At 50.2% G+C, this 20,184-nt stretch overlaps 2 protein-coding genes across 10 annotated transcripts; one reads left to right on the top strand and one right to left on the bottom strand.

Annotated features, from left to right (window-relative positions):
- Positions 1 to 251: 251 nt before the first annotated feature.
- On the bottom strand, positions 252 to 16,085 carry NFYA (nuclear transcription factor Y subunit alpha). 9 transcript variants are annotated; one of them, XM_048328401.1, is made up of 10 exons: positions 15,955 to 16,085; positions 13,582 to 13,669; positions 11,954 to 12,037; positions 9,634 to 9,780; positions 8,196 to 8,327; positions 7,428 to 7,533; positions 6,837 to 7,003; positions 5,580 to 5,753; positions 4,307 to 4,408; positions 252 to 3,544 (listed from the first exon to the last, which is right to left on the bottom strand). In XM_048328401.1, the coding sequence occupies exons 2-10, from the start codon at positions 13,654 to 13,656 to the stop codon at positions 3,491 to 3,493; spliced, it is 1,041 nt and encodes a 346-aa protein (XP_048184358.1). In that variant the 5' UTR covers positions 13,657 to 13,669; positions 15,955 to 16,085; the 3' UTR covers positions 252 to 3,490. The 9 variants fall into 9 exon arrangements, with proteins under 9 accessions (XP_048184358.1, XP_048184362.1, XP_048184360.1 ...); XM_048328405.1 differs by having other exon boundaries at positions 6,837 to 6,985; XM_048328403.1 differs by having other exon boundaries at positions 11,957 to 12,037.
- Positions 16,086 to 16,413: 328 nt separating this feature from the next.
- On the top strand, positions 16,414 to 19,709 carry OARD1 (O-acyl-ADP-ribose deacylase 1). The gene is made up of 6 exons (XM_048328435.1): positions 16,414 to 16,673; positions 16,976 to 17,043; positions 17,707 to 17,851; positions 17,960 to 18,018; positions 18,701 to 18,813; positions 19,097 to 19,709. The coding sequence occupies exons 1-6, from the start codon at positions 16,598 to 16,600 to the stop codon at positions 19,197 to 19,199; spliced, it is 564 nt and encodes a 187-aa protein (XP_048184392.1). The 5' UTR covers positions 16,414 to 16,597; the 3' UTR covers positions 19,200 to 19,709.
- The last annotated feature ends 475 nt before the right edge of the window (positions 19,710 to 20,184 follow it).

Genomic DNA, 20,184 nt, shown 5'->3' with positions numbered 1-20,184 from the left:
CCATCCCCGGGTCAGGGCTGGGGCTGCCCGGCCATCCCTGGGTCAGGGCTGGGGCTGTCCGGCCATCCCCGGGGCAGGGCAGGGCTGTCCGGCCATCCCCGGGGCAGGGAGCAGGGACTGTCCGGCCATCCCTGGGGCAGGGAGCAGGGACTGTCCGGCCATCCCTGGGGCAGGGCTATCCAGCCACCCCAAAGCCCCCCTTTGCCCTCCCCACACCCCATCACAAGATCCCAACACAGAGTAAAAGCTGCTCAGTTTATAAATTTTATTAGCTGGAGAGTGTACACAGTACTTACAATTGCATCTATTAAAGACCAAAATACACTTGAAAAAATGCATCATATAAAAAAAAATTAAAAACTTTGAACTATGTACAAACTTTGCCTGACATTATGTTAAGCTCAGGACCCTCCCACACCCATTCACAAAAGCTTATTTTCCCCCTCTTTCTAACATGTAGGGCCTTCAAGCCACTTAGCATCACTTGAGGATCATTTTTTCCCAAATCCTGTTCTTTACACTCCTATAAATCTGGGTTTTGATGGGTTTGATGCTTCACTGCTCTGGGTCAATCAAACACATTTCTCCCCAAGCCTCTTCTTTCATCCTCACCCGCTCTTTTACTCACTCCCAAAGTGGAGTTTTTGCTCAAGTGTAGCCAATCTACAAAGAAATCTCATTTAATTACTATAGGGAGGTTTGGGCTGGGCATGTCTCCAATTTAACAGATTTCCCTGAAAAAGCAAGCAGACATTTTTGGTACCGTGGTGTTAACTGCTGGCTCCAACCTCACCAAATTAAACACAACTTTCAGCAGTGATACACAGAACACAAAACAAATAAAAACATGACAGGAGCACTCGGGCTTTCACATCACTATTTAAAGTATTAACAATAAGACTTTGAAGAACACAAATCTGTATTTCTTCACACACAACCTACAACAGCGGATCAGAGAACCTGAATATGAAGGGATATTGAGAAACAAGTTCTAGCTGGCTAGAAAAAGTTTACAAGTTCTTTAAGAAAAGTAATTACTCATTAAAGAAAAAACAAAACAAAATCTATGTCAGAGCAATAATCTTGCTTCCCAAACTTCCAGCTCTCAGAGGGGGTCCCTCAGGACAGAGATTTACCATCAACTAAAGAGCAAAAAAAACAGCATGGAGAGGCTCTTACTCCAGCACACAAATATTCCACCAACAAAATGTACAGGTGCTCCAAAAAAATATTTACAGTAATGCTGCAAATCCAACTAAAATTCCTTAAGGAGAGCTGCACGTTCCCAAAATGGGGGAGATCCCAGGAAATGCTGCGTGAGGGTCTCAGGTGCCAACTGAGGAAAATCAGCACCGGCCTGGAAGTGGGCAAGGATTTAAGGCAGAAGCAACCAGAGGCCCTGATGATGCCATCGATGTTAAAAATACCCTTGAAATCATTAGAAATAAACCCTAATTAAGAGTTGTGAGCAGAGTGTCAGATTACTGGTTTAACTCAGGACAAAAATTGAAAGAAGGAAGATTTCTTTGCCTGCCAGGAAGCGGGCCAGCTCCTCCTGCAGCTGCAGGTGTCCCCATGGCCGAGTTTCCTTCCCAGCTCCAGCTGTGGGGAGGGCTCGGACACGGAACCAGGAACTCCCAACCAGGAGCTGAGCTGCACTTAGAGATCCAGCTGCCAATTCCAAACCCCCTCTGCAGTTCCTCCTTGTCCTTTCACTGCCTCCACAGGTCATCCTTACACCTGGGACAAGCTCCCTCTTCCTCCAGGATTGCCTGCTCACAAGGATCCAACATTTCTCCTCCCTCTTCTCCTTCTCACACTCTCAGGTTTAGTATTTTTCTTGCATCCAAAGGAAACAGAATTTTCCAGGCCCTGTTCTTTTGTATCCTCCCAGTCTTCCACAACTTGCTGATTTGTCCTTCACTTTGTCTTTAGTCAGGAGCTTCCAGTAAATGGGAAAACATGGGAGGGAGGAAATGTAATTTTCAGGCTGCACTTGAAATCAGCATTCACTGAATTTAACCCAGTCTCACCCATCCCTGGCTGCTTTCCTCAAAAACTCCTCCCTCTGCAGCTTCACCTGGCCAGGTTCACATTCACCTGGCAACATTCCCAACTCCAAACTTCACTGCTGTGATCCAGTTTGAACTACAGAACACAAAAATCGGAAAATCTGGGACTCCCAACAGGCAGATGAACCAGAGAGCAGCTGGGTAACTCATTAAGGTGGGAGAGGGGAACAGGAATGGAATGGTGAGAAATCACCTGTTAAATGCTTTTAACTACTGCTCCCATCAGCAAAATTCAAATCATAAGAATAGGGCAGGCTTAGAATCTAAATTCAAGATCTGTTCTGTGGAGATGCTCAGCCCAAAGCCAGCTCTAGGTCATGGAAAAATCCTTTTTTTTTATAATGTAAGTACTGCTCGTTCACTAAGTGCCACTTTTGTTTTGTTTTTAAGAGGATAATTTATAAAAAGCATGAAAGGTTCATTGGTATCTGCCTTCATTTGTTAAAGAGTCCTTCAGGTACCTCAGGCTGAGCTGCCCCAGCTGCTGCTGTCCTGAGTCATCCATCACTCTGAACTGTAGGACTGATTTAGGCATCAAAAACATCATCCCAACAATGGTCAAGTCCCACTCTGGGACTGAGGATTCCACGCCTCCTGGAGGAACCATGGACTTCACTGGCAGGTGAGAAAGAAGATTTAAAAACAAAACCAAAAAAAAAGATCCTTTGGAAGAGACTCACTTAAAAGTTTCAGTCCTTTTTATACTCACATCCATCTTTCTTCCAAAGCAACAAGTACTGGCAATGAACATACAAAACCACCCAGAAACTGATTTACTGATCCAATCCCCCCCACATCACCCTGTCCCACCCCACTGGCAACAGAGACACAAAACATCAAGTCCTGCAATAATCTTGACTATTTCTAGCATTGATTGGATGGCTGAACCTTTCCCAGAGAAGAGCTTCTTTACACATTTACAAGGTGGAATTGAAAAGAATCCCCTTGAGTTTCTGCCAGGGCTGGAAGTGCAACAGCAGGGCCCAGCTCAGGGAAAATGAAGTCCAAAAGGGGTGAGGAGTGGATGGAATAACAAATCTCTGCTGGCCAAACACAGGCCTGTGGTGCAGCCACTCAGTGCTGGTTGGAGCAGCTGGAATCTGTCCCTGGACAGGGCTGTGCTGCACCAGCCACAGGGATTGAGGCGAGAAAATGAAGGAAAACCAAAGGGATGAGTGTTCAGACTCCGAATTCCCTGTGCTGGATCAGGAGAGGGCACCAAGGAGTCTGAAAGGTTCTGTTTGTAGAATTGAAACCTCAAGCACCTCCTCAACACATGGTGCTTGCTCTGTGGAAAAGGACAGGCTGTGACATGGAGATTGTCCCACTCCAGGATTCACTGGACACTCTGGGCAGGCAGGACAGGCTGGCAGGAGGGACGGGAATTCCCTTCAGGAGTTTTTCCCTGGAAGCAGGGGTTAGGAGACCCTGATCATCTGTGTCATCGCTTCTTCGTTGGTTTGAGTTGGATCCTGCAGACACAAAATGTTGGAAATCCCACATTTTTCCATGAAGCAGCGAGAACCACACACAACAATGGAGGGAGGAGACACTCCTGCCCTTCCCTTGATCTCCAAAAATATCCTATTTTTCCTGGGTTTTACAGGCCAGTGTAAGAGACTGAGACACAAAAATCCTAATACTTCCCAGGAATGTGTTGTTTCTGGTATTTAGGAAGACCTAGGACTGGTCTGACACTTAGGAATGACTTTAGCTCAAAGTAAGAAATACTCCCTGAAGGCACAGAACTGCTCTAAAGCACTGAGCAACAACAGAACCCGTTCATTCTACTCCATTGTGTCCCTTCCTTTGAAAAATGCCTTGCACTTTTTATGCAAATCAATATGCAGCTAAGAATCAGATATTCCCATCTTTTAATTCCCATCAGATGTAAAGATAAGGTGTCTTTACCTTTCATTCACGTCCTGAAAGAACACACCACAACCCAACCAGAAAGGTTGTTTTACAAACAAAGAATGTTTGTGTGCATTTATCCTAGGAACCACAAAGTGAACACACTTCTCTCCACATTATTGTCATTTAATTCCTCAGGGCACACATCCCTTGCTCTCCACAAGCAGCAACAGGAGGGGTTTTTTTTCCAACACTTGGAATAAATTTAAAGGTGGGGAGGACCAAGGGTCAGCAGCCAAGCCCAAAAACCCAACCAAAGCAGCACAGACACCTCTGATGTGTGTCCTGAAGGGCTGAAATTTGCCCCAAACCCCACTCACCTGCATGTGAGGGCTGTCCTTTTCCTTGGGGGAGAAGAAGCGGCCCCCCTCTCCCCGTTTCCTGGCCATGGCGTGCCGGTGCCGGGACTCGTGCAGGTATTTCTGCAGCGAGGGAAGGAGCAGGTGAGGGAGCAGCCACTCCTTCCAGTCACTGCTTCCCAGGGGCAATTCCCAGTCCCATCCATCCCCCTGCCCCACTCCTTCCAGTCACTGCTTCCCAGGGGCAATTCCCAGTCCCCATCCATCCCCCTGCCCCACTCCTTCCAGTCACTGCTTCCCAAGGGAAATTCCCAGTCCCATCCATCCCCCTGCCCCACTCCTTCCAGTCACTGCTTCCCAGGGGAAATTCCCAGTCCCATCCATCCCCCTGCCCCACTCCTTCCAGTCACTGCTTCCCAAGGGAAATTCCCAGTCCCATCCATCCCCCTGCCCCACTCCTTCCAGTCACTGCTTCCCAGGGGAAATTCCCAGTCCCATCCATCCCCCTGCCCCACTCCTTCCAGTCACTGCTTCCCAAGGGAAATTCCCAGTCCCATCCATCCCCCTGCCCCACTCCTTCCAGTCACTGCTTCCCAGGGGCAATTCCCAGTCCCATCCATCCCCCTGCCCCACTCCCTCCAGTCACTGCTTCCCAGGGGAAATTCCCAGTCCCATCCATCCCCCTGCCCCACTCCTTCCAGTCATTGCTTCCCAGGGGCAATTCCCAGTCCCATCCATCCCCCTGCCCCACTCCTTCCAGTCACTGCTTCCCAGGGGAGATTCCCAGTCCCATCCATCCCCCTGCCCCACTCCTTCCAGTCACTGCTTCCCAGGGGAAATTCCCAGTCCCCATCCATCGCCCTGCCCCACTCCTTCCAGTCACTGCTTCCCAAGGGAAATTCCCAGTCCCATCCATCCCCCTGCCCCACTCCTTCCAGTCACTGCTTCCCAGGGGCAATTCCCAGTCCCCATCCATCGCCCTGCCCCACTCCTTCCAGTCACTGCTTCCCAGGGGCAATTCCCAGTCCCCATCCATCGCCCTGCCCCACAGACACCTGTCGTGCTGACAGTCAATGCAGGCTCACACACAGCTCCAGACACTCCCAAAAACACCCAAAGGAAGAAGAACTGTCCCCAAGGGACTTTAAAAATTTACTCTGATGTAGCTCATGAACAACAAAAGCATCATAAAACTGAGGAACACCCTGATTCTAATCCTCATTTTCCAGCCCAGGTGGGATTCCGTGCCTTTCTCACAGAGCAACCCTGTGTTAGACCCGAGTTTTATTCTCACCCTTCGCTCTTTGGGGATTTTTCCCTCTGCTTCCAGCTTTGCCCGTGCCTGCCTCCTCTTCAGGATGCGGTGGTACTGCTTGGCATTGACATAGAGGGGCTCCTCTTCCAGCATCTCTGCTCCAGGCAAAGGGATCCTCTGGATGGCTGGGACTGAGCCAGCTCCAGGCACCATCTGTATGGAGAAGGAGGGTTTAGTTCAGAGAAGGTGGGTATAGTCCTTGCAGCTCAGCACACAAACTGAACACAAAAATGCCATTAAAAACCTAAATATTAAAATGGAAAGTGGGTTTTGCTCAGGTAATGCAGCCACTTAAATGAAGAGGAGCAATAAAACTGTTCTCAAACTGCAGAGCCAATTTAAACAAATCAATTCCTTGTCAGTCCTGCTGGGTTTTTCTGATAAAGGTAAAATTTCAATACAATTCCATGACTGTGTTGCTGCTTCTTGGACAATTAAACAAACAGGACATGGCTGGTGCTTCTCTTTCTTTTGGGTTATCTCTTACTTCAATTCTTTCATTTCAGAGCATTTCTAAGCCAACATCACAGAGCTGCTGACATCTAGTGGGGACCAACAACATTCCAGTCCTCACACTACAACGAAATAGGAATTGGCAAGAAAAACCTCTATAAGTGATGGAAACAAATCCTAAGGGATCCTCAAGAAAACCAGTAGTGACTCAATCTATTTAAACCTTTGCTCATCAGTTCACAGCTCAGTTTGAATTTCAGTTTTTAGATTTCTGAGCTGCTGTGGGAGAGAGGAAGTACAGAACACACAGATCACAGCAGGATCCAGGTCTTTGAAGCTGAAAATTTCTAATTTTTAAACTTTAAACTAATGGAACTTACAGAAAAGACTGAGCATATGAAGGTGACCTGAATCTCAGACAAGAGTTTATCAGAGAATCAGGGAATCACAGGATGGTTTGGGTTGGAAGGATCTTAAGGATCACCCAGTTCCAACCTTCTACCATGGGCAGGGACACTTTCCACCATCCCAGGTGCTCCAACCTGGCCTTGGACACTTCCAGGGATCCAGGGGCAGCCACAGCTTCTCTGGGCACCCTGTGCCAGCCCCTCCCCATCCTCCAAGGAGAAATTCCTTCCCAATATCCCACCTAACCCTGCCCTCCATCAACTTAAAGCCACTCCCCACTGTCCTATCCCTACCCTTGTGAAAACCCTGCTAGATGTGAGTACAGACACCCTAAAGCTCAGCCTCCAAAGGCAGCAGTGGGAATTTCACACCTACCATGACCATTCCCCCTGAATTGACCACGTTCCCAGCCACCGGCAGTGTCACCGTGACTGTCCCCTGGCCACTGCTGGTGGTGTTGGTGTTGGCTCCAGTTTGGACAATCTGGGCTCCAGCCAGGCTGGCTGCTGGAATGGTGATCATGCCTGTAACAGGGACTGTAACTTTAAGGAAGGAGAACACAAAAGGGAAAAAAAAAAAAGAAAAAAAAGAAAAGAACGAAAAAAAAAAAACCAAACGAAACAAAAACACGCACACAAAAAGAAGGGAACAGCATTAGTCCCACTTCTGTGTTTTACTCATTCATCCTTCCAGAACATGCACAGAGGGAGGAAAAGCATTCAAGTGAGGGATTAAATTCCATCAGAACTCCTGGTTTTTGCATTGTAACCTCACTGTGAGTAACCATGCACTCCTGAGGTGGAAAAGCAAAAATAAGGGTTTCTATTCTACCAGCCCTTGCCAGAGACAAGGAGATTTTCTGTTTCTGGGGGAAGAACCCCAGAGTGAATTGCTGCAGAACACAAACACCTAAATAAATCAAAAGCCTTCTCAAAGAGGTATCCTGGCTCCTCCCAGCCCTCCTACCTTGCTGCAGGATGGTGCCATCAGCATTCACGGGCTGGTACACGATGGTCTGGCCCTCAGCAGCCTGGGCAACCTGCTGGCCTTGCACCGCTATCTGCTGCTGGGTCTGAACAAAACAAAGAGCACAAGAATGTTACAAATTGCTTCTTTTTTCCAGTGTTTACAATTCCTGAATGAACACATGGTGCTTGAGGTGTTCCAGGTGTCTATTTCTGTTGCCTCATTAGCAGCAGTAAGAAATAGGCTGGAGCACAGACCAAATAACTGGAGATCAAACACCTGAAGCACATGTAAGATGCTTTTTCTAACAGTTTAATAACGAAAAAAACAAATTCTAGGTTTCCTGTCTCACTATGAAGATGTGAAAGGAGGAACTATTCTGCTCAGAAATTTAATTTTGGCCCTAACCAAAAGCATCAGCAGAAACCCCAGGTGTGACTGGACTACTGCACACGATGGCCCAAGTATGGAATTAGCAATGCTTCATGTTTTCAAAATTCAACAAAGAGACAAAAACAACCACGAACCAATAAAATACAGAAACACGATGGAGAAAAACATGCAATCTAATTATTCTGCCCCAGAGTCATGTATGAAACACTACAAAAACATGACACTCATTCTCAAGTTCTCCTCAATATTAATAATTCCTTTTTTTTTTTTTTTTTGGCCTTTTTTTTTTTTTTTTACTTAACCACATCTTAAGTCATTTGTCAAGTTTCTCTTCCTGTTCCTCTGCAGAAAAGCCTTTCATGCTGGTGCAGTTACCTGTGTCTGGCCAGCAGTAACTGCAGTCTGGGGCTGCTGTATAATGATCTGCTGGGTCTGGCCCTGCTGCCCCTGTACCTGCACAGCCTGCCCACCTTGAATCTGAATCTGACCTGGCTGGACCAACTGAATCTGTGGAAGAAAGAGTCAGAAAGGAACATTAACTATGCCTCTGATTTCTCCCTCCTCGGCCTCAGCATGACCAAGTCATCTCTGAGGGTGATTTACTGTTGCACAGAAAAAGAAAGCAGCGAGTCTTCTCTTTTTCCAGTTGAAAATGAGGAGTTTTAATGGATTGCTCCCTGTGACACAGCAGCCCAGCCACGCAGGGCAGAGGGACCAACGTGCTGTGTCACTGTGCTCCAGCAGCTCTGCACTGCTTACACAATAAATCACTCAGGAGAAATCAATTATTCACATGGCACTGGGAACCAATAGTCAGGTGGAAGAAGAGGAGGACTAAGATTTAAGACATCTGTGGGGTGTTAATTATCCAGCACTCAGAAGTAGTTCTGGGATATATAAAGTTGTCCTCAGCTTTGCAGAGTCTTTCCACCACTGTGGAATGTTCTTAGATTAAAAAAAGAAGAGCTGGAATATGGTTTGGAGTTTGTGTTTAAAAACACAGTTATGGGTTTTCCTCCAACAACCAGACTGAGAAGAACCTCATAAAAATACAGTGGTTTTCAACAACGGAAATTTTAAATAAACCTCTCAAAACACCAAGACATCATTTGCCTTCCTGGGCTATGCTGGGTTCCTAAATCCCATCCTAAATCACCAGGACACTTTCATTATGCCATGGTTACAGTTCTTCCCTTTGCTTTTGAGGAACACTTTGACCACCTCCTTAAATTTACCAACTGTCTTTTAAACAGATAATTACTTCCCAAAAAATCCATCTTCTGTACCTCCTTCACTATTGCCTTCTGTGCAACAGGAATGTTTAAATTCCCCTTCAGCCATCACATATTAGACAGGCTCAAGCACAAATTATTTTCAAGAAACTTCCTTAAATAATTTTTTTTTAAATCCTCTTTCTGAGCCATAAGTTGAACAGGCACCAGATCCCTTACTACACCGCAAGGGCCAGATAAAATATCCCAACCAACAAAAATCCTGGTCTAGGGGAAGGTATCCTGCCTGTGGCAGGAGGGTGCCAACTGGATGAGCTTTTCGATCTCATCCAACCCAAACCATTCCATGATGAAAACCCCCAAACCAACCCAGCTGTGTTTTAGCGTTTTTAATCCAAAAAGTTTGCACCAGGCCATAGAACATAAAAACTGAGTTCATAAAGGACTTTCACTCATTCCCACCGGGCCAGAGCCACAAAGCACCACCTCTGCCTGGTTTTAGGGTGCTGAGCAGAGCCTGTGTGGCAGTGGGAGCATCCCAGAGTGTCCCCAGGCTGTGCAGTGCCCCCGGGGTGTCTCACCTGCTGCAGCCCCTGCGTGCCGGACACCGGGACCTGCATGATGGTCTGGCCCTGGCCCCCAGGCACGGCCTGCACCATGATGGGCTGGCCCGTGGAGGTGATGAGCTGTCCCCCGCTCACCTGCACCATCAGCGGCTGCCCCTGCACCTGCGAACGAGGGAACAACAAGGCAACAATGAAAACCCCGCCAGAGCAGCCCCAGTGCTCACCTGTGCTCCTGTGGGGGCAGAGGAACTGAGAAACAGGCACTGAGCTGCTTCAAACCAGCTCTGGGTTCCAGGACGTGCTATGGATTTAGTAAATGATCTGCTTTTCTTGCAGTCTAGCTGTTACAAAGCATGAAAACCGCATTTTCCAGCCACAAGAACTACCTTCATGCACAGCCCACGAGCAAAGTGGAATAAAAAACTTCATTATTCACCTCACAATTACTGATTTTTAATTGGGGTTCCTACTGAGAGCTCTGTTCTGACAGGGAGGTTCTGAGGTGGCTTCAGCTCTCCCCAATTTCATGCCTACAGCGTTTCCATTTTCTATCTGACACGGAGCATGAGATGTGCTGAGAGAAACTCTCCATGATTATTGAGGGAAACTGTAACTGGAGCAACACAAAATGGAGTTCAGGGAGGAAAAGTGAAAGTGGATAAGCAGCAGCCACTTCTGGGCCCAAAAAGGCGTAGAGTGGATTTATAATATCTAAATCTAAAATATAAAATATAAAATACATGTGTGAGGGTGGTGAGGCCCTGGCACAGGTTTCCCAGAGAAGCTGTGGCTGTCCCATCCCTGGAAGTGTTCAAGGCCAAACTGCACAGGGCTTGGAGCAACCTGGGATAGTGAAAGGTGTTGGGGTTGGAACTGCATGAGGTTTAAGACCCCTTCCCACCCAAACCCGTCTGGGATTCTGTGGTAACTTTGGTTTGAGAGTCTCCAGACTCTTGGACCCAAGAGTTCTTCATCTCTCTGGTCACTGGGAAAAAGGCCCATGAAAAGAAAAACGAAGGGAAAACCTCTCTGTTTGAACTCCCTCACCTGCCAAGTCCCCAAGTTGCCCAAATGCATCTTGTAAAATGCTCTACCTCCACGGCCTAAATGCAAAATGATCTCATGAACCACGGAAGCACAAAATCTGATTTGTTTAGGGACAAGTACAACACAACGTGGTAAAGTCACTGCGTTCCTGGGTTTCACACCCCATGGGGTGAGGAACCAAATCCTGCAGGGAGCAACCAACTGTGGTTAACACGTGGAATTTGACTTTCTGGGTCACCACTCTGTCCCTCAGCCTGTCCATCTCCCATCCAAAGCCCTCAGCCCCTGGGCTGGATCACACAGGGAGGAGCATGCTCAGGTCAGCACAGAGAAGCACAGGCAGCAGCACAATATCCAAGAAGCAGAAAGGAAAACAAGACATTCCAGGATTTTTGTTAATGAATTAGAGCAAGCCAAAATAGAAAAAAAAAAAAAAAAAAAAAGGGTGGGGACAACATAACAACAACCAGAGGCCCCAGTGAGCCCAGCAATCCAAGTCAGGCAGCGTTTGAGATTTGAACTCTGAACATAAAAAATGCTGTGTTAACTTTGCACCTGGCAGGGCCACTCCAGCCCCTTGGAACCATCCTGCTCTGAGGAATTACAAACCAAACAAAACCAAAATACTGAGTGCAAAACTGCTACAGTTGCCCAGGGTCTGTCAATTGCTCTAAAAAGGGCTCCTGGAAAGCCTGGCTGAGTTAAGTGGAGGCTGCAAGACAGGAAATACCTCACACTGAAACAAGTGATTCCTTCCAAACTGGGATGTATTCGCTGTCTGGATTCACATGGCTCCTGGGTTTCCCTGTGTTGTTCACAGGTAAATAAGAAATTGGATCTCTCAGTGCCACAGAGGCCAATATTGTCCCCAGGTGCCCTTTTAGTCGCAGGTGAGAAGGTTCCACTGCTCAAGCTCAGGCTCCCCCAGCACCTCTGTCTGTCTCATGCAGTGAAGGCAGAGCCCTCCTCAGGAAGGAGCTCAGAAACTTCATTTCCTTGGAATTACAGGAAATCTTTGGGGTTTACCCTGACTGTTACTTCCTCATTTTGGTGTTTTTAACTTTGAAGTCGCATTGAACCACAATTCCTTTCCAGAATTCCTGGCATGCACCTGGGACCTCAGGAACAGCTCCAATCCCATGGCAAACCCTACAGCCAGCACCCAGCACAGATTCCTGCTCCACATCCCCCTGCTCCTCTTGGAAACCCTGGGAAAAACACAGCATTAGATATGTGGTGCTGGGGAGGGTCATGCAGTGCTCAGAAACACAATCAGAGAGGTCACCACTACCTGGAGGGTCTGGACTTGCTGGCCTGAGGCCGATGCCACCTGGGCCTCAGTCTGCAGCTGGACAGCTGTGACACCTCCCTGCTGCGGGGAACAGGAACAGGGAGAGCTTGAAACATGGAAATGCACAGCTCTGACACCACACAACACACTGCTGGGACAGGGGGGGTTGGGGTTCATCCACACTGCTCCAGAACACGAGGAATGGGAATTGTAGCAACCCTAAGGATGGAGTTCCCCGGAGCTGCATGTGGCACTGGAAGGCTTCAATATCCCAGCTCGCAGGGAACAGGAGGGATCATTTTGCAGGATTTAAAGCTCAGTTTCAGGGTTTTAGTCTGCTCACTGCCCAGGTTTGTCACTGTGAAGGGTTCCAAATTTTGGTCCCTCTGGTTTGTCATGACAAAGCCCTTCCTGCAGCACAGTCTGAGCTCATCTCTGCCGCTCCTGTGTCGCTGCCTGCCCACCAGTGACCCTGAGGGACAGTCTGGAGAGGCTGCAGGAGCAGTTAGAGCTAAAAGCCTTTTCTATCTTTAGCCTCTTTGCTAAGAGGCCCAAAATACTCCCTGTAACTGTGTTAGCATGGAGAGATGAAGGACAGCTCCCTCCCAAGTGCTGCAACAGCCTGGTAAAACAACTTATTTTAGAAAAATGTTTCATGTCACACACAGGCTTTAAGAGCCTGTACTGAAAACCAAAGCCAAGGGATGGTTTTGTCTCCTTTTTACCTAGAAATTGTCAATAAACCAAATACATCTTTGGTTATGTGCTGCAAACAGGTATTTCGGGTAATCCTTAATATAAAATGTTTTAATCTCAAGTGCAATCTTGTTCTGGCTGAAAAAGTCAACTGCAGCTAAACCCAGTGGAAGGATCTGGTCCCTGCTGAGGCCAATGCAAAGCAGATCTCCCTGAAAACAGGATCCAGTGGCTCAGCCCTTTGCATGACAAACCACCAAACCCTTCTTGCCTTGAACTAGAACAGAAGATGCAGCAAAAATCCAGCAGCAGCTGAAAATACATCCCTAAATCTGCATACAGAAGGCTTAACAGTAAAAAGCAATCAGCTCTTAAAACTCAGCCCTGATATTTCACACACTGAAACAAGAACTTCTTTGTGGGAAGGATGAATTCACCCCAAGCTACTTGGTTAATCCTGTTCTGTGTGTTTGCTTTGCTCCACCTGTAGTTCTGAAACAAAGAATCTCAGTAAACGTTCATTTGAGAAAGCTGGAGGAAACATCTGTGGGCTTGAACAAAACCTATTTTAATTTTGGGGGAACTGTTCTTGTGGACAATTGATTGTTTCTGTTAATATTCTGTTTCCTCCATTTCCAGAGATGTGTTCATATATTCTTATACATTTTTATATTTTGCTTTCCCCATGTCACTAGCAGTTTACAAACTCCCTGCTACGCCGAAATTTGGTCACTTCCACACCCGCAATTCCATTTCCTAATAAGTATATTTTAAAAAACCACATTTACCCTGACTTCCAGGCAGGTGACATCAGTGCCCAAGTGACAGAAGTCAGGTGAACAGGTGCCCAAGAAGGATCAGGAAACCCCTCAGTGCTGCTGTGCCCCTCTGAGGGGTGCAAAGGGTTCCCAAATTCCCACATTCCGTACCTGCTGCTGGATCTGCCCGGCCTGCACCACGATCTGCTCCGTGGAGCTGCTGCTGTTGGCTGTGTACTGCTCCATGGTGCCTCAGCCCCTGGCAAGACAAGGCAAAACTCAGGTGATCACTGTCCCAAGGTTCAGGAATTCCCGTTCTCCCCCGGGAGTTGCAAAGCCAAGCAAAGCAGGAGCTGCGCCCAGGACAGATCTCTCCCAGAGCTGCTCCATCTCAGCAATGAACAGAGGTGCCACATCCAACCCCAGTGAGCAGCAGAACCACCTCAGTTCTGTCCCACATTTCAGGGACTCCACCAGTTCTGAGTCTGCACATCCTGGGCTCCAGCCAGGTGCCCACACAGGGGAGTGTCACTGCTGGAAAACCTCAGGAAATGCAACCTTTAGGTGTGAAACCAAACAGCTCTTCAAGAATTCAGCAGAGCTGTGAAGCCTTCTCTCCTTCCCCCACTACACACCATGCTCTCCTCGTATTTCTTCCCTCTCCTCCTACTCTCCTGGAATGGTTTGGGCGGGAAGGGACATTAAAGCTCATCCAGTGACACCTCCCACTACCCCAGGCTGCTCCAAGCCCCGTCTGACCTGGCTTTGGACACTGCCAGGGATCCAGGGGCAGCCACAGCTTCTCTGAGCACCCTGTGCCAGGGCCTCCCCACCCTCACAGGCACAAATTTCTTCTTTAAAGAAGTATTTATACACTCAAATATGTCCTTCATGTATTTTGGGAACCACCAACAGATTTGCCAGCACCTCCATCCTCTTGCTGCCTCTCTCTCATTCCTTGGCCCTTTCCCTGCACACTTCAACACCACTGTGCTGAAATAAAACACCTCTTCCCTGCCATGGCTTCTCTCCTCACTGGCCCAACAAGGGCAGAATTCCTACTGCAGTGAGGTGTTTGATTTATGTCACGACTGAACAAGTTCCTGCCACATTGGTGAAAGAAAGCACAGCCTGAAACTTGAAATTTCCAAGTCTAAAGCAACGAAACCTCAGGGTCCCTCAAATTTTCAGGGAATGCTGACAGGATGAAGTCACAGACTCTCTCTGTACCAGTTGCTGTGGTTACTGCTGCTGTTTGAGTGCCATCCTTTGCCCATTTATTGACACTTTTTCACCGCCAGAATAAAAGAAGATAAATATTCTTTCTGAAGATGCTGCTGTCTGGTTCACTTCACTTTTGCACTGGATACTTCCATTTCTGCCTTAAACTAAAATCTTTAATTAAAACATTACCAGTTCTGTAATCCCAACACTGCACCAGCTGCCTGAAGTTCTGGACAAGGTTCTACCAGCGCTGGATCCTCACCCTCCAAGGGATTATCTCATCCCCTTCATTAAACACAGACTATCCAAGTTAAATATTAAAGATCAGGGATCAATCAATGGCAGAGAACGGCAGCTCCTCCTCACTGGGGAATGCTCTGGTAAAGGACTGTCCGAGTTTCAGCAGCAGATATTCATATAGACTATATATATATATATATATATATATATATATATAAAATATATATAACAAATATCCTGAGTTGTAAGGGACGCATTAAGGATCATTAAACTCCTGGTTCTGCCAGCCCCAAGAAATATATACAAATATATGTATGAGGCCATGGAAGCTACACCAGGACGTTTCCTCAACAACCAATCCACACCAAGAGCAAACCAGTGCCACGAACAGTCCAAGAGCTCCAAAGCATCATTTTAACCGTGTCACAGCCCGGAGCAGAGCTCCTGAACGGGCAGAAGTTTCCAGGGCAGAGCCTGTGACGCTCCCGTGGGATCCCAGCGCTCCAAGGACACCGCGGAGCCGCACGCCCACGCCAGGCCGGGATTTCACACGAGCGGCGCGGAGGGGGCGGTCTGAGCACCACATGTGGAGCACAAGTTTAGCTCCTGGCTCTTTGTGGAGCCCAGCGATGACCCGGGGCTGTTGTTTCAGTGCGGGAAGCCCCGGCCCGGGGGTCCCTCGGTGCGCTCGAGCCCCTCGCTGCCCCAAGGGCCGGCCCTGCTGCCGGAGCACCGCGTGCCCGCACATCTGGGGAGGCGGCACCGGAACGGGCACCCTGGGCCCCCGGGCCAGCGGGGAGGCTCCCGGGGAGGGCGGGGCACTGCGGGCTCCAGGCTCCGCCGGGGGAGGAGGCCGGGCTCCGCTGCGGCGCTCGGCCCCGCGCCCCCGGCCCAGCCCCGGACCACCCGACCCCGCTCGGCTCGCTGCTCGCAGCGCTGCCCGGCCCCGCGCCCCCGGTTCCCCCGCGGCCCCAGCGCGGCCGAGCCCGGCCCGGCCCCGGTTCCCCCCTCAGCCCCTGAGTGGCCGCGGCCCCGCCAATCCCGGCGCGCGGGGGCTCCATATTGGCCGCTCGCGCTCACCGTGCCGCGCTGCCCGGTCCGCGCCCCGCGCTGATTGGCTCCGCCGCGGGGCCCCGAAGCCCAATCAGCGCCCGCACTCGCCCGCCGCGCAAAATGGCGCCCAACCGCGGACAAAGGGGGCGAGGGGCGGGGCCCCGCCCGGCCGCGGCCGCCCAACCGCGCGCCTCGCCCCGCCCGCCGCCGCTGCGCCTGCGCGGGGGGCGGTGGCGCGCACGCGCGGGAGGGGCCCCGCGCCAGCCCCCGTCCCTCAGGCTCCGCCCACCGACCCGGAATGTTCTGGGCAGGGACCATAGAGAGGGTCCGCCCGCGCGGACGGAGCGGCGCGGCCGCCATGTTGTGTGGGGCTGGGCGGCCTTGTTGTGTGGGGCGCGGCCGCCATGTTGTGTGCGGCCATATCGCCTTGGTGTGTGAGGCGATACCGCCGTGTTGTGTGCGGCCATATCGCCTTGGTGCGTGAGGCGATACCGCCGTGTGGGCTGAGGAGGATCCGCCAAATCCCCGTGAGACGGATCCGCCATTTCGCCGCCAGGCGGAGCCCCTGAGGCAGCACCGCCAATGTCCCGCTGAGGCGGACCCGCCGTGCCGGCTGAGGCGGGGCCGTGTGGCCGTGAGGCGGAGCCGTCCTTGCGGCGCGGCCGGAGCGATGTGGGCGGTGCTGGGCAGGCTCGGCGTGGCGCAGGCTGTGGGCCCGGCCCGGTTGATCGCTCTGCGCCCCGCGGGTGCGGCGGCCGAGGGGCCCTGAGGGGTGGGAGGAGGAGGAGGAGGCGGAGGAGGGTGATGATGGTGATGAGGACGAGGGCGGCAGCCTGGGGGTGCCCCTTGTGTGGTGACCCAGGGCTGGGGCCTCCTCCCGGGCCGGAGCTGCGGGCGCAGTGGGACCGGGTCAGGGGCACCGGCATCTTCAGCGGTGTTATGTTTGTCCCGCTGTCACAGATCAATTAGGCTTACCCTCGCCCCCTCTAACACACTCTTACTGCCTAGCTTGAGGTTCCTAATAATTGTTTTTCTCTCATCTTTCCAGCCGCAGGAGCCTTCTCCATACCCCACGTTACCATGGCCACCCACTTCTCCAAGGATCAGGAGGAGAGAGTGCGTAGGAAATGGGTTACATGGGATATTGTGTGTACAAAGAGCCCTTCCCCTTACTACAGCCCTGACAGCACGGCACTGGCTGCATCCCGCAGCTTTTGGGAGCAAAGTGGCTGCCAGTGCTGAATTCCATGTGCTTTTTGTGTGTAGTGTCAGCGTGGCAGATGCTGTGCAGCAGCACAGAGCTCGCCTGCGTGCCTGAACACCTCAGGACTGGTGCTGCTAGAGGGGTTTCACTGATCCAGCTGTACTCTCTGTCCCATAATTACCCTTTTAAGTTTGATTTTGTAAGATTACCTGCTGAGCTGGCGCATGATACTTATAAATGATCTTGTTGAGAAGGTGTAGTGGGTTTGTAATTTTGTGTATGGGGTGTGTAATTCTCTGTATTGGGTTTGTAATTCTCTGTAGTGGGTTCGTAATTCTCTATATTGGGTTTGTCATTCTGTGAGCTTGGTTTGTAATTTTGTGAATTTGGTTTGCAGTTCTGTCTCTGGGGCTTGTAATTCCACGTGTGGGGTTTATAGCCTATGTCAGCTCAAACACTTGCTCCCTGCGCAGCAAACTCAAACTCTCCCCCTCTTGCTGCCCAGTTCCCAGTCACCAGAGCCCTGTGTGCCCAGGTATGCTCTCTCAGGAGGTTTTGTTGCCTCTGCTCTGCAGATCAGGTGTGTGAAGGGGGACCTGTTCTCGTGCCCGGGCACGGACGCCCTGGCCCACTGCATCAGCGAGGATTGCCGCATGGGCGCCGGCATCGCCGTGCTCTTCAAGAAGAAGTTTGGAGGCGTCCAGGAGCTCCTGGATCAAAGTGAGTGGCACCTGAAGGAGCTCCTGGCTTCCAGCAGGGAGGGTGTTGGAGCTGCTTGGGGTTGTGGTGTGTGGCTGTTTTAAAAACACCTTGATTTTTGTGCTTTAGAGAAGAAGACGGGGGAGGTGGCGGTTCTGCGGAGGGACGATCGGTACATTTACTACCTGGTAAGGGCTGGGGTGGCACTGGGACAGCTCCCTGGAGCTAAACTACATCACATACCAGGCATTAATAGCTGTGGGGGTTTTGGTCATATTCATGGAATCATGGAATCACAGAATGCTTTAGGTGGGAAGGGACTTTAAAGCTCATCCTGGGCAGGGACACCTTCCACTGTCCCAGGTTGCTCCAAGCCCTGACCAGCCTGGCCTTGGACACTTCCAGGGATCCAGGGGTGGCCACAGCTGCTCTGGGCACCCTGTGCCAGGGCCTGCCCACCCTCCCAGGGAACAATTCCTTCCCAGTATCCCATCTGACCCTGCCCTCTGGCAGTTCTCCTTGTCCTGTCACTCCAGGCCCTTTTAAAGAGTCTCTCTCCATCTCGTTGGCTCCCTTCAGGCACTGGGAGGGATTTCTGGAATGCTCCTCTCAGCAAGAGCTGTGAGATGTGTCCTCAAACATTGCCAAGCTGTTCTGTGCATCTGCATTTCACCTTTACTTGGACACAGCTGGCTGCTAAACTAGAGTGTTACAAGCTGTGAAATGTAGTTCTTTGTTCAAGTCCTTCCACAGAGGCAAGCCTGGGTGTGGAGTTTTGGGATATGTGTGTTTTGTAGCAGTATTTATAACAGACAGTGGCTTGCAGTGGTCATGCCAGAGGCACAGCTGAGCTTTGCTGGTTTTCTGTAGATCACAAAGCAGAAGGTTTCTCACAAGCCCACCTATGAGAGCATGCAGAAGAGTTTGGAAGCCATGAAAGCTCACTGCCTGAACAACGGAGTCACCGACATCTCCATGCCCAGGTGAGGGGCTCAGGAACTGGGTGTTTGATTTCTAGGATGTCTGCAGGATGATCCCCTGCTGTGAAATAAGAATTCAAGTATCCGCCTCTATCCAACTCCTCTGTTCAGTTGGGCAAATCTAATTTGCATTTCCCAGTGCATTTCAATAATAGCAAAGCGCATTTGAGTTGTTTCCTTGTTCTCCCTGTGAGCTGAGGCAGGGCCACCTCAAACTGCAGCTGCTCCCAGGGCTGGGTGGGTGCAGCACGAGGCCCCACAGCTCTTTTGGTGCTTTGTCTTCCAGGATTGGATGTGGACTCGACGGCCTGCAGTGGGAAAAGGTGTCAGCCATCCTTGAGGAAGTGTTTGAGAACACTGACATCAAGATCACAGTTTACACGCTGTGAGCAGAAGAGTCAAAAAGCTCCATTTCCCCCAATTTTGGGAGCAGAACCTGTGAACTGACAAGGGGGAACCTGCGTGGGGAGCGCGTTCTGCATTCGGGTGTCACTCACTTGTGTGACAGTGACAGGGGCTTCCAGCAGCAACAAGCTCCAGAGAAGTTCATTTGGGCTGTTAATTAGCAGGAGGCGGCGGCGCTGTGGAAACCCTCGGGAGCTCCCAGTGTGTCCCTGCAGCCACCAGGTGTCACTGGGGCTCCACGCAGTGAAACGGAGCCGCTGCCTCTTGGGCGCTCGGGGTTTCTGTTCGGGTTGGTGCTGGTCAGCTGCCCCAGGCAGCCCTGGCACCTCTGGCTTTGCTCTGTTTGCGATGTCCTGCCCGGCACTCGGGTCACTCGCCTGTTCTCACAGGTGTTAACACTTTAATTTCTCCCTTCTGGCCATAAATTGGGTTTGCTGAGATCGTGCTCACTCAGGATCATGCTGTGGTGTTCAATAAATAGTGCCCTGCTGTTGGATGGGTCCCTGTGGCTGTTCTGGGGACAGGCTGGGGTTGCAGGGAGGGGTGTAATTACACCTGATGGGTGTGTTTTATACAGCAGCTGTATCATTTATAGTCTGCACAGCTCGGTTTGGTGAGGATCCAAGCAGGTTGATGTGCTCTAAAAGCTCACAGGATTGAGTTTAAAGTGGGATTTTTACATTTCTTTGTTTGCTGCATTTGTAGTCCAGCTGTTACACAAAGGTTGGTGTTTGTCACCCAGAACAAAAGCAGATCAGTAACACCCCTGGTTCCTCAGATCCATGGAAAACTCCTGATTTGGAAGAGTTTGTTCCTGAACTGAGGAACTACCACAGACATTTCCTTCGTGTTTGGTTTCCCACCCTCCCACAGTAACAAATCTTTTGGTCTTCTCTCATTCTGAATGCCTAGAAAAGTGCCAGGTGTGTTGAATAAATATAAAAATGGGACATAGGAGTTGGGAATTTT

The sequence above is a fragment of the Corvus hawaiiensis genome, chromosome 24 (assembly GCF_020740725.1).
Source record: "Corvus hawaiiensis isolate bCorHaw1 chromosome 24, bCorHaw1.pri.cur, whole genome shotgun sequence".
Classification (NCBI taxonomy): Eukaryota; Metazoa; Chordata; class Aves; order Passeriformes; family Corvidae; genus Corvus; species Corvus hawaiiensis.
The sequence above is the reverse complement of the archived record's forward strand: the minus strand, read 5'-3'. Positions and strand labels throughout refer to the sequence as shown.

Bases quoted from the DNA above. Each gene is read 5' to 3' on its own strand.
- OARD1 (XM_048328435.1), top strand. From the start codon at position 16,598: ATGTGGGCGGTGCTGGGCAGGCTCGGCGTGGCGCAGGCTGTGGGCCCG. The intron at 17,044-17,706 runs GTGCGTAGGAAA...TCTGCTCTGCAG, and splicing joins CCAAGGATCAGGAGGAGAGA to ATCAGGTGTGTGAAGGGGGA. The intron at 18,019-18,700 runs GTAAGGGCTGGG...GGTTTTCTGTAG, and splicing joins ATCGGTACATTTACTACCTG to ATCACAAAGCAGAAGGTTTC.
- NFYA (XM_048328401.1), bottom strand. From the start codon at position 13,656: ATGGAGCAGTACACAGCCAACAGCAGCAGCTCCACGGAGCAGATCGTG. The intron at 8,328-9,633 runs GTGAGACACCCC...TTTCTTCCACAG, and splicing joins GCACGCAGGGGCTGCAGCAG to ATTCAGTTGGTCCAGCCAGG. The intron at 7,004-7,427 runs GTAGGAGGGCTG...CCTTCCTTAAAG, and splicing joins TGGCACCATCCTGCAGCAAG to TTACAGTCCCTGTTACAGGC.